This window comes from Episyrphus balteatus, chromosome 4, assembly GCF_945859705.1.
Source record: "Episyrphus balteatus chromosome 4, idEpiBalt1.1, whole genome shotgun sequence".
Classification (NCBI taxonomy): domain Eukaryota; kingdom Metazoa; phylum Arthropoda; class Insecta; order Diptera; family Syrphidae; genus Episyrphus; species Episyrphus balteatus.
The window spans coordinates 7813567-7826210 of NC_079137.1; the positions used below are offsets into that span (position 1 = coordinate 7813567).

General features: G+C 28.8%; 3 protein-coding genes across 6 annotated transcripts in view; 2 read left to right on the forward strand and 1 right to left on the reverse strand.

The window, feature by feature from the left end:
* Nucleotides 1-250: 250 nt before the first annotated feature.
* LOC129918058 (kelch-like protein 3) lies at nt 251-12596 on the reverse strand. Its single transcript, XM_055998387.1, has 3 exons — nt 12430-12596; nt 11420-12359; nt 251-1979 (listed from the first exon to the last, which is right to left on the reverse strand). Exons 2-3 carry the CDS (start codon nt 12347-12349, stop codon nt 297-299), a joined length of 2613 nt encoding a protein of 870 aa, XP_055854362.1. The 5' UTR covers nt 12350-12359; nt 12430-12596; the 3' UTR covers nt 251-296.
* Nucleotides 5353-5812, forward strand: LOC129919907 (uncharacterized). The gene is made up of 2 exons (XM_056001013.1): nt 5353-5436; nt 5495-5812. The coding sequence occupies exons 1-2, from the start codon at nt 5383-5385 to the stop codon at nt 5762-5764; spliced, it is 324 nt and encodes a 107-aa protein (XP_055856988.1). The 5' UTR covers nt 5353-5382; the 3' UTR covers nt 5765-5812.
* Nucleotides 8285-12644, forward strand: part of LOC129919902 (interaptin) — a 171313-nt gene continuing 166953 nt past the window's right edge. For 2 of the 4 annotated variants that reach the window (XM_056001006.1, XM_056001007.1), the window contains exon 1: nt 8291-8691. The gene's annotated coding sequence lies outside the window, so the exon portion shown is untranslated. Of the gene's footprint in view, nt 8692-12644 lie in introns of all 4 variants that reach the window. The other 2 variants (XM_056001005.1, XM_056001004.1) reach the window with 2 other exon arrangements.

Genomic DNA, 12644 nt, shown 5'->3' on the forward strand with positions numbered 1-12644 from the left:
TTTTTTTAATTTCTTGTTATATTAAGGCCCAATTTATTCACTCGCATTGCATTTAAAGTCCCCATTTAGAATCTGTCAAATCGCTTAAGTGACATTTAGATGACATTTCGTTCTGACAAATCAGAGCCTCTAAAAATTCAGAACTTAAGTTCAGGTGGCCTATGTTGAAAACGGTGATTGCAAACGGATCAGCTTAAAAGTTTTTGATATTCCGAAACATTTCAGCAAATATTAAAAAATAAAACAAACATTTTCTAAAATACAAAATTTTATTTAATATTAATTCTTATTGTTGTTTAATTAAATGCAACAAGACCATATTCATTTGAAGGCATATATTCAATCAATTGAGCCAATGATCTCCATTCATTAGTATTCGGATTATATTCTTGTACCAAATTCAGACTCGTACCGGTTTCATCACGACCCCCACAAGTAATCAATCGATTATTCCAACTTATACAATGTGGATCAGCTAAAGCTATTTTCATTTGTCCCTTCTGTGTCCAGGTACTACTAAACGGATCGAAACTCTGAACGCTCTTAAAATATGTATCTTTTCCATATCTTGTCTCACTGTATTGTGCTCCTCCAATTTTGTACAAATTTCCACCAACTTCGGCAAATCCAAATGCCGATTTTGGCAATTCAGCAATAGGCTTTGAAGTCCATTCGTTAGTGGCCGGATTTAGGCATTCCATAGTGGGTGATCTATCACCAACAACATACAATTGTCCATTGGCAACAGCTACTTTGGGTGATGAAAATATTGTATTCATTGGAGCAACATCCTGCCATTTACCAGTTGAATAGTTATATTTTTCAACAACACGTTTCCAAGGCGATAGATATTTCTGACCGCCAATCACATACAATTCATCGTTTAACACTGCCAATCCATAACTACGACGTTGTATGTTCATCCTTGGTAGATTTGTAACTTGTTTTGTTTGAAGATTAAAGCAAGTTAAAGGTTTTTCAAGCCATGAAAAAATAAGCTTGTTTTTAAGAGCAACAACCTTATCAAATCGATATGGCAGATTTGATAAAGACTCAAAAGTCCAAATGTTCAATTCTGCATCATAAGTTTGTATTCCTCCGCCACCGATCAAAAGAAGTCCATGTGGTTTGTTAGGTTTGGAATATTCCATAGACTTTATTGTCCTCAGTCCTTCGGGTGATGAATGCCATTCAAGCCATGTGCAAACCAATTCCAAGCATTCAACTTGATTAGGCAACTTGGATCGATGTTTTTTGATAAAGTCCAAACTCAATAGCCAGTAACGAACTTTCGAGAACAATTTGAAGGCTATCTTTTCTCGGTTCGGTCTGTCATGTTGCAGCCATTTGATTAGATTGAAATAGACTTTTTCTTCCGAGCTGACACAAAGTTCTTCACTTGAAATAATTGCACTTAATTGGTTTTCATCGAGCTTGAGAAAGTCCTGATCGTTGCAAATTGTTTCGAAACGAGCACTTGCGAACTTGGAAGCTTTTTGGAAAAGTTCAACCAAACCATGTTGATCAGCAAACATTGTAATGCCTAAACAGTTCTTGGAGTCTAACTTTTCGCCCATGAAATTATAACACTCTTGAATGAGTAATTGAATTTGGAAAAAGTTGGCAGCACTTAAAATGTCTTCAATCGTGTCACTTTGAAGTTCGATTTGACCAGTGTACAGAAAAGTGAGTATAGGTTTCAAGACTTTTCCATTAACTTCGTGTATTTTAACTTCACGAGATGATGCCTCTTTTAGAGCACCTCCAAACATTACTTTGAAATATTCACTGAAAGCTGTAAGGACACATTTGTGGCCATTAAATCTCACATCATCAGAAGAAATTAGACAAATATCCGAAAATTGCCCTTCTTCGCTGGATGCCAGAAGTTTTTCACATAATTTCGAAGCAAAATTGCTTGATTGAAAGATTGATGAAGATGAAGATTGTTGTCCTTGCATTTTGTAGAGATTCAGATTCTTGAAACCGAGGGATATTATAAAAAATTTTTGCTTTGAAAAATATTTATTTCGTACTTTTTTTTATATCTTTTTATGTGTATTTTTCAAAAGTTGCTTCAAAACTGATGAGTTGCTTATGTTCCAAAAAATTTTTGTAAACATGTACCTACAAATTCCGCATTTCTTTCTTTTTTCTTGCTTGTGTTTTTATAATTAACAAATACTCTTACATACTTACATTCATGGATTATTCTATATGTACTTAAAACTAGTTTAATTTGTAATCAACCTACACATTGATAGATATTTGAAAAACTTGGAAGCCATAAATAACAATGATTTGAGAAACCTCTAATCCCAAAAATAAACGTGCTGCTACCTATGGAACTGTTTTTAGTATCATAAATGTAAGGAATGATAAAGATCACCGCAGGTCATGGTTTAAGGAAGCAAGGTAATATCATTAGCGTTTTCATTTTCGTTCTCTTCTGTGAATCTGCGCAAAATTTGCAAGATGACGTCATAAGTTTATGACGTTCCTAGTCAAAAGCAACAACAATTTCCAAGACAAACAATTACAATTTCAATAGGGTATGATACACAGATAACAAGTTATGTTTATAGTAAACATCATTCCGTCATTTTGAAAATGTGATGACGCAATCGCCATCTTCGAGCTTGACAATCCAGTTTGTTTTTGGATTTTTTTTTCTATTTTCACCACTTTTTGCAAAAGTAAAAATACTTATTTTGTTTCTATATTCTTTGTGAAAAAGAGAATACAAATAGTTTTTAAGACCACAAAATAAACTTTCTGCATAATTTTTTTAAGTTTTCCATTCGTTAATACTATAAAAAAGTACGTTTGAAAATGCCCACTTTTGTTCCTTTTCACTTTTCGAGCCAATGTTGTTAGACCTTAATTCTGATTTAGATGGCGATTACGTCACAGCGAGCTGTCAAAAATCTATCGGCAGCTGTCAAAGTTTAGGGAGCCATCTTTTTTTTCCGTTTTTTTTTTTTTTATTCAATATTCCGCTAAAATAAGACTCAATTTCATATGTAACGGTCAAAATTTTCAAAAAAGTTGAATTTTTTAATTTTTTTCTTTTCTAGAAATTGTAGTTTTGCAAAACAAAATTTTTTGCGCAAAAATTAATTTTGTAGCTCCTCTCAGTCATTTTCTATTTCAATTTGAAGTTTAAAAAGTGCACTACCTGTTCGGTGTACCAATGCACGAAATTTATCTTATTTTAGCGGAATATTGAATAACAAAAAAATTAAACGAGCTACAAAATCGAGGTTTTTGGATTTCGTATTAGTTTAGGTTACTTCAAATTAGTGCAACAAAATTTTTTGAATTTCGCATTTTTTTTGGATTTTGAAAGGTTACTTTTGAGCTATGTTTTTAAAACAAAATCTTGAATATTTCAAAAACGGTTTAAGCTACAATTAATGGCAAAAGAAAAACTTTAAAAAAGTGATTTTTTAAAGAATTCTCCACCGGCCTCATCAAACCGGAAGTGCACTTCTGAAACTTTAAGTTAAAATAAAAAATGACTGGGTGGAGCTACAAAATTTTTGCGCAACAAATTAGCATTTAATTAGCTACAATTTTGGGCATCAAAAAAATATTAATTTTCCTACTTTCGTCCGCTAAATTCAGTCTTATTTTAGTGGAATTTTGAATAACAAAAAAACTGTTCAAGCTACAAAAACCAAGTTAATGTTATTGAAAAGCATTTAAAAAGCTACAAATTTGGAGGTCAACTAATCTCATTAATTTCAATAATTTCAGATTTTGTCCGCTAACTTCAGTCTTATTTTAGCGGAAAATTCAATAATTCAAAAACTAGGCGAGCTACAAATTTTTGGTTTTCGCAACAAATTAGCATTTAATTAGCTACAATTAATGAGATAAATTTTTTTTTGATTCCGCCACAAAGTGTCCACCAAAGTAAGGGACGTGAATCCGCCACAATTAAAGATTTGCAAATCTTCGTTTTTTCGTCTTTGTTGAGGATAGTAAAATTTGTTATTTGGGTCTCGTCTTAATTATTCCTGGTTCATCAAGAGCTGATACATTTTGAAAAAAAAAATAAAAATTTAAAATATCCAGTAAAAAATAAATTAAAAAATGCTTAAACCAGCTCTTTAGGTATTCATAATTATAATCCGGAAGAAAAAAAAAATGATAATATGTAGTAGGTAGCAGCTTTTAGCCGAGAGATCTGTAATGACACAGCAAAATCTAATTGCAAACTAAAACTGAAGTTGGAATTTCCTGGACTGCTGATAAAAATCCCGCTAATCTACGAAGAAGAAAAGAATAGACAATTAAAAATAACAATTAACAGTTGTTGTTGAAGATGTTCTAGTTGAGAAGAATCCTTGGGCATTTAAAAAATAATGTTAAACCGTTTTCAACGCCTTTTTCAAAATACGAAAAAAATGAAGATCACGTTACAATGTAGGTTCTGGCAATGCCAACTGTCCGGATAATCCTTTCTGGGATTGTAGCCAAGCCACCTTGCAAGAAAGATTTTGAATGACGCACTCAGCGATAAAATTGCCTTTAAACTATAAACGGCAGAAAAATTTTTGCATCATAAATTTTAAAGGCATACAAAAATTCGGATTTCAGTTATAATATTATAGATTGCAATTTTTAAGTTAAAAACTTAGAAAAAAATTCAAAGGGGGTGCTGTATTTGCAAAAACTTAAACCTCGAGTGTTATTGCAGACAGATGAATCAATCACTAAACCTTCACAAGCCAGGTTCTTAGGCAATAGGCCAAGTAAATTTATCTGAGTTTCAGACACTTTTTTTGGAAGGTATCAATAATTCCAGTTTATTCCAGTTTTTTTTTTGAATTTTTGTAATTTTTTAGGTACTTTTTAGGAACTTGTTGTTTTCGAGAAAGGTTTAATTAATAGCATTTAAATTAAACAATTTTATCACATCTCTGATCTTTTTTAGTATAAACTTCTAATTAAATTAACTCAACTGCTGACTGTTTTGTCGAAAAAGTTTTCAATCTTTTATTGACTATCAGAACGTAATTAATTATACATATAGTAAAATGCTATCAATTACCTTTAAAGTTGCCAGTTTAAAGTAAAGTATCAATTAAATAGACAAAAGGCGCTTTCCTGTAATCTACTATCTCGTTTGAATTTTATATCGGTATCAACTCATTATTTCATTAAGTTATTGTTTTCTTTGTTAATTAAACCATATTTGTTTAACTAAAATTATTACAAAAATGTGTTTTTTATAAAATATTTTCAATTTATGTAATTATCTAATATTTCTTTTTAACTCATTATGGTTCAAAGAAATAGTATAAAATGTGGTGTACATTTTAAAATAATCATTGTTGAATTTGAAACAAGTTTAACTTCAATAAAAAGCTCATTATGAACAAGTTAATGATATTGACTGTATTATTTGTTGGAGCTGTCCTTATTGTGGTAAATATAAATATTGTTTACTCTTGAAACAATGTATTTGATTTTTGTTTTGAAACAGGACGTTGTTAACTCGCAACTGCCACCACCAACAGATCAAAGATCACCAACAAAACAACTTGTTGGTAATCATGCTGGTTTCTCATCACTCGCCGGTTCTCAAAATGCCGGATTTAGAGCTTTGAATCATGCAAATGCAAAGGAAGAAAAAGATGAAGAAGAAGGCAGCGAAATTTCTAAGATTGCAAAAAAAATGAAGAAGGGAATTAAGGATCGTAGACGAGGAAACAAAAAAGATGATGAAGGAAAGGACAAAGAGGAATCTAGTTAAAAAATGAGTTTTAACAACTTTTTGTACACGAATTATGTAAATATATTAACAGCATTCAATTTTGTTGCGTTTTTCTTTGAATTCAAAATAATTAGGCTGTTTAAGGTTCTATTTAAAATCTAACGAAATGTTTTCCTTCCTTTAAGTGAACTTTTATCCTCCGACAAAAATCAGCGACTCAAACCTGCGACTAAAAACTGCAGCAGAAGTTGGGTCGAATTTTTTCAAATAATAGAAAAGATAGAAAATCCATAAAAATGACCCTTTTACAAAAATTTTCTTATGGTAAAAATAGCTTTAAACTTTGAACAAAATAAAAACGAATAATAACACTGGGCAACAAGACTTTTGTTTGACATAGTTTAATGAATTTTTCCGAAGGTTTTTGAGGTGCTGACTCCGAATCCGAAGTCAAAAATGTTCTATCAGTTCGTGTTTTTTGAGATTTTCCCCCTTACAAAATCTCAAGATTCAATTTTTTGCTACTTTTCAAGCATTTCTTTGCTTACAGTGGTTTTGTGTCAGGAACATAACAATGCTTTTCTAGCTGTGCTAAATTTGAATCCGAAATCAGAATTTTTCTATCAGCTCGTGTTTTTCAGATATTCTCGTTTTAAAATCTAAACAATAGATTTTTTGCTATGCACTTTTTAAGAATTTCCTTACAGTGATTTTGTTGCGAAAAAAAACAATACTTTTCTAAATGTTTTGGGTGGGTTGAACTTGATTCCGAACTTAAAATTTTTCTATCAGCTAGCGTTTTCGAAATATTCCCGTTGTAAAATCTAAACCATCCATTTTTTTGCTACAGTTTAAGCTTTTCCCTAGTACCTGTATCACCCAAACTAGAGCTGTTAGAAAAAAAACTGGTGGCAGATTTGATATCAGCGTACCAGTGTAATAATTTGTTTTTAACAGAAAAAATAATAAATAAATAATGTATAATAAATAATAAATGTGAAAAAATAATATTTTATATTATAAATTTTTTTCACATTTAAAATATTTATTTATATTTTAACATCGTTTTATATGATTTTAACCAGAAAATGAAGTATGTCTTCATCTATAAAAACAATTTTTAGTAAAAAATATGAAAATCGTAAAAGTAGTAATTTTATACAAAATGTTTAGTTCATTATTTTCGCCTCTTAAGGTCTTCATATTAGGTAGTGCTTCATATCTTATAACCAATGGACAAGTAAGACGCTTCTAACGATAGTAAATTTATCAAAAAATGATAAGTTGTTTAGAAGTTATCAGGTATGACCAGTAAGAAAGCTACAATAGTTCATACCATTAAAACACCAACCAATTGTACACAGTCGCTTAATTTGCAATAGATCAAGTGTCAATTCACATTTAAATCGAAAAAAATAGGTACCCAACATTCCACTCAATAAAAAAGGAAATTAAAAAAAAGCACTCATACACCACAGTGTCCCACTCAAACTATCAAACTATCATCATCCCTTACGACTTTTCCCGCTCTTTTTTTATTATTTTTTTTCTTATCATTAATCATGAATTTACTACATTACCCAACCGGCATTTTTCTTTCACATATTTCCCTAACGACAGACATGCAACACAAACACACAAGAAAAGCTCCCCTTAAAAAGAACAAAAACGAAATCTAAATCAACCCCCACGCAAACAGCGAACCAACAAAAAAAAGCTCTACATTTTTCCTCAGTTTCTTGTTGTTGTTATACATATTTTGTACACGAATACACGAGACATGCGGTAATTATTTAATTTGAACTATTTCAATATTATTAAATGTAAAAAAAAGCTTTCAATGTGAAATTAGTCAATCGGTGTCCGGCCGAAACGAAAGATCTCACTTTTAGAAAAAGAAACAAAATATTTATAAAAATTTTGTTCTTGTCTTTTAGTTTAATTTTTTTTGTTCTATTTAATTTTTTTCGGTTTTGTTTTTTCTAATTTAAAGAAAAACAAAAAAAATAATTAATTAAATTTGATTAAGTTATATATCGATTTTGTTTATTAATAAATTTTATTTAAGTGTTGCAAAAAAAAAAACACACTCCGCTAATTTCATAGTTTATTTCATTTAATTGTTATTTAAACAAACCAATTGAAATAAATCGAGTAAAATAAAAAATAAAGCGCGAGAGTTTAATTAAATAAAAATAAAATAATATATATATCGATATATGAATATTTTGAAAATTAAAGTTAAAAATAAATAAATGAAAAACTGCTATACTTGAGAGATTTTAACTCGGTAATTTAAATTTAATAAATACAAAACTTACAATTTACGAGACAAAAATTCTATAACTAACGAAACAATTAAAACCCTTTTGAAAACAATCACATACACAACCCTTAAAAAAACGACTACGAAAACGACAAATAAAATAAAACAATTACAAGACAATCGATTAAAAAAGTTAAAAAACTACCTTAAAGTGACCTTTTTTTCTATAAAATATTTTATAAAAATATATTTCGAGTTACAAAAATGCATAAAAAATTCATATTTCAAAAATTACTAATTCAAGTTAAAAATAAAATAAAAACACATTTTTGAATTAATAAAATTAAAATTGTGACGTCATATTTCTTCGTATTAATAAATTTTTGCGAAAATTATAAACTAAACATTGAACGTGTCGTGAGAACCGCAAAGAAAAAATTGTGTTTAATTAAAAAAAAAAAACATAATTTAAAAAGAAAATTGAATTAAATTTTGTGTAAATTCGTTTTGCGGAAATTGCAAATTGTGTGTGTGTTTTTCGTGAACATAAACAAAATTACTCAAACGTCCATTAAGCAAACAAGTCATAGCATTTTTGAATCTGTGAAATGAAACTGATGAGTGACTAATGTGTAGCACTGGTAATGAATTTATAAACGAGGAAAGGATTATTATTTGTCTAAGGATTTAAAAAATTTAGGTATGTTATATTGAAAATATTTTGAAAAAAGTGGAAAAATCAATTTTAGAAAATTTAAAACAATGGAAATTTATAAAACCTTTGAAAAAAATTATGATCTTCAAACAGTTTCTTATTTTTCTAAAGATGAAATATTAGAAATGTGGGCGTGGCAAGAGGTTTTTTTTTAAATTTCCTTCTTTACCAAGAAAAATAAATAAATACTAAAATTAAATTAAAATCGATGATTTAATTTTTTAAATAAAAGTAGAGTAAAAATGGGAGTGACAGTGGGCGGTTTTATAAAGTTTTTTCCAAAAAAATTTCCCAATTTCTTTACCAGCTGGAAAAAAGATTTTAAGCTTCAACCATTTATTTTATTTCTTCTTTTGTTAAAATAAAATATTACAAAATGGGGCGTGAAATATCAAATATTGCCAAACGGGTAAGACCTTTTTTTTGTAGTTTCTTGCAAAATTTCTTTCTTTACAAAAAAAAACAAAAAAGAACCCTTAAATTTAATTAAAATCGTTAATGCAATTTCTTAAAAATTAAATAAGGCCTAAAGATGGGCGTGACAGTAGGTGGTTTTGTAAAGTATTTTCAAGAAGTTTTCCCAATTTCTTCCCTTCCTAGAAAAAAGATTTCTAGCTTCAACCATTTATTTAATTTTTTTTTTCAAATAAAATATTACAAAAGTGGGCGTGACGTATAAAACACTAGGAAAGTGGGCGGGACAAGAGGCATTTTTTTGTAATTTCTTGTAGAATGCTTAGCAAAAAAAAAAAAAAGAGCAAACACTAAACTTTTATTTTTCATTCACACGGGCGTGACTGTGGGCGGTTTTATTAAGTATTTTCGAAAACTACTTCTCAAATTTCTTGCCTTCTTAAAAAATAAAATTAAAGCTTCAAAGATATATATTAAATTTTTTGTTTTTTTCCTTTAGATAAAATATTGGAAAAATGGTCGTGACCGAAGACAAACACTGAAAAATATTCGAATAGTGGGCGTGGCAAGAGGATTTTTTTTATTTGAAATTTCTATCAAAGTTTCCCTCTTAACCAAGAAAAACAAGAAACAACGAACATTTTATTGAAATCGTTAATAATTTTTTTTTATTGCTAACATTTTTGAATAAAAATGGGTGTGACAAAAGGCGGCCATTTCCAAAATTTATTCATTTTTAAAAAAACGATAGCTAAAAATTTCATGAAATCGTTAAGGCAATTCCTTAAAAAAAAAAAAAAATTAAAAACAAGTTTACACTAAAAATGGGTGTGTCAGTGAGCGTTGTTATTTCCATTCCACTGAAGGAAAAAAATCTTCTAAAATAAATGTGTGCGGCAAGTTCTGTAAAAGAAAATTCTTAAAATTTGTTCCAAATTGTTTGAGCCAATTTCAATTAATTTGGAACTTCCTTGTGAAGCTTTAAGGAAAAAAAAAAATGTATAGGAAAAGGGGGCGTTTTTTTTACCTCTAAACCGAATTTCATTCAAATTGTTGTAACAATTTTAAATCATCTCAAATTCGATAAAAAAGTTCCTGACAAAATAATATATCAAACAAAAAAAGGCGTGGCAGTAGAATTTTTACCAAAAATCATTAAGGTCAAATTTAATCACTCTTCATTAAATTTAAAGTCAGCTTTTAAAAATTTGTACATGATTTGACAGATTTTAGAATGTAATCGAAATTTAACAGCTGTTTTCGGAAAATTGATTTTTGAAAAAAAATTCTTTTAAAATCTAATTGTTAAATATTGAAAAAAAAAAAAAAAATCTATTACATTTATTGGAAATGTTGTCAAATATTTTCGAACTTTACTCAACTTTTGAAATACCTAAACAAAATATTTTTTGCATCGTTAACAGCTGTCTTTAATATAATTTTTATACAAAAGCGTTTAAGTAAAAGCATATTAAAATTTTAGAAAATTTTCAAAAAACACATTTTTTGATTTTTAAAAAAATACTTTAAAATTTATTTTTGAAAAATCAATTTTTTGAAAACGGGTTGGTGAAAAATTTTGAAATTTCGTTATAATGTGTAAATTATTTATTCCTTCAAAATGGCATACCAACTTTTTTTTTGGAAAAATATTAGAAACTTTGCACATATAATTTTTTTTTAACGGTTCTAACAATTTCCAAAATTTTTTTTCCAAAAATTCCTTTTTATTTTTGAAGAATTCTAATTTTATTTTTTATTCTTTCAACTAAATAAATGAAAATAAGTTGTCTTTAATAAATTTTACTTTTAACAATTAAAAAATCAAATTAGTAAAACAAAAAAATTCTAAACAAAAAATATTATGTAAAGTTTAGTTTCTATTTTTATTTTTTATAATTTTAATGATTTATGAAAGTGGTAAAAGTCCATTTGGGGGTAAAAAAATTAACTTTCTTTGAGAATTTTAATAATTTAATAGCATTTGAATTCCATAAAAGTTAGCTATGTATATTTTTAAAAAATAAATAACGGAACTCTTAAATATCTCGTAACATAAAAAATGTACTTGTACCACTTTCAAATAAAACGGCACATAAAACAGTTTAAGAAAAATGATATTGATGATTTTGAATAGAATTTCAAACATCAATGGAATATTTAGTGCGTTGGACTATCACGCCACAGGTTCGGGGTTCAAATCCATCCTTCGCCAATTTGTCAGGGGTACTGTCTGTTAAAAGGAATTGACAAAGAGTATACTTGTTATGAAATATTTATTTATTTCTTTTTTATTTTATTTTTGTCTACGAAAATTTATTTCTAGTATTACGATCATCAAACATAGTAAAATGGTAACAATTTTTAAAAATCTTTTGAAATATCCAAAAAAGATTAAGAACTTCTCTTTGCCAGCACGAATGTAGTTGTGCATCAGTCCACGGGGTGATGAATACCATTCAAGCCAAGTGCAAACCAATTCCACACATTCCACTTGCTTAGGCATCTTTGATCTGTGTTCCTTAATAAAATCCAAACTTAACAGCCAATAACGAACTTTGGAGAATAACTCGTAAGCATATTGTTCTCGATTCAGTTTGTCGTGGTTGATCCATTTGACCAGGCTGAAATAAACATTTTCTTCCGAGCTAACACAAAGATCTTCACGTGATATAATTGCACTTAAAAGATTTTCATCGATCTTAAGAAAGTCCTCTTCCTTGGAGATTTGGTCGAAATTCAAACCTGCAAACTTGGAGACTTTCTCAGAGAGTACCCCCAGACCGTATTGATTAGCAATCATAACAATGTCCAAAAAATTTTTGGTGTCTAGTTTTTTAGTCATTAATTTGTTCAGACAGTCCATGAGAAGTGCTTGAATTTCGAAAACTGATACTGCTCTTAAAATATCTGCCGTGTCGTTTTCAAGTTCGATTTGTCCAGTGTAAAAGAAAGTTAGTATGCGTTTTAGGATTTTTCCGTTCACCTTATGGATTTTAACTACGGTATATGGTGATTTGTTTATGTTGTTGCTAAACATATTCATGAAATAATTACTTGCTGCTGACAAGACACATTTGTGTAAATGGAATTTAACATTATCCGAAGAAATGATGCAAATATCTGAAAATTGTCCTTTTTCACCGAATGTGAGGAGTTTTTCACATAAATTCGAAGTATAACAGCTGTGATGGTTGGTCGAAGTAGTTGAAGATTCTTGTTCTTGCATCTTGTGAATACTGTAAATGTTAATGGAAGAAATTTTTAAAATTACATATTTTTTTTTAAATTTAGTTTTTGAGTTTTTACCTTTAAACGTTTTCCGGTTTTTAAATATTTTATCGATATTGGGCTAGATCCGTGGTGGTAAGGAAAATATTTGAAGGTTCTGAACTTCTTTAATTTGCAAAATATTGTGCTATTCTGATCAGTTTGAGATAAAACTTTTATTTAAAACCATATGCATTTTAAAAAATATCAAAACTACTTAAAACTAATCACATTTTAATTAATAAATAAATATG

What these genes read in the sequence shown, in the direction of transcription:
- LOC129919907 (XM_056001013.1), top strand. Translation starts at nt 5,383, where the DNA reads ATGAACAAGTTAATGATATTGACTGTATTATTTGTTGGAGCTGTCCTT. An exon ending in TTGGAGCTGTCCTTATTGTG is followed by an intron (nt 5,437 to 5,494) that starts GTAAATATAAAT and finishes GTTTTGAAACAG; the next exon opens with GACGTTGTTAACTCGCAACT.
- LOC129918058 (XM_055998387.1), bottom strand. Translation starts at nt 12,349, where the DNA reads ATGCAAGAACAAGAATCTTCAACTACTTCGACCAACCATCACAGCTGT. An exon ending in TAAATTTTCGTAGACAAAAA is followed by an intron (nt 1,980 to 11,419) that starts TAAAATAAAAAA and finishes CTCGGTTTCAAG; the next exon opens with AATCTGAATCTCTACAAAAT.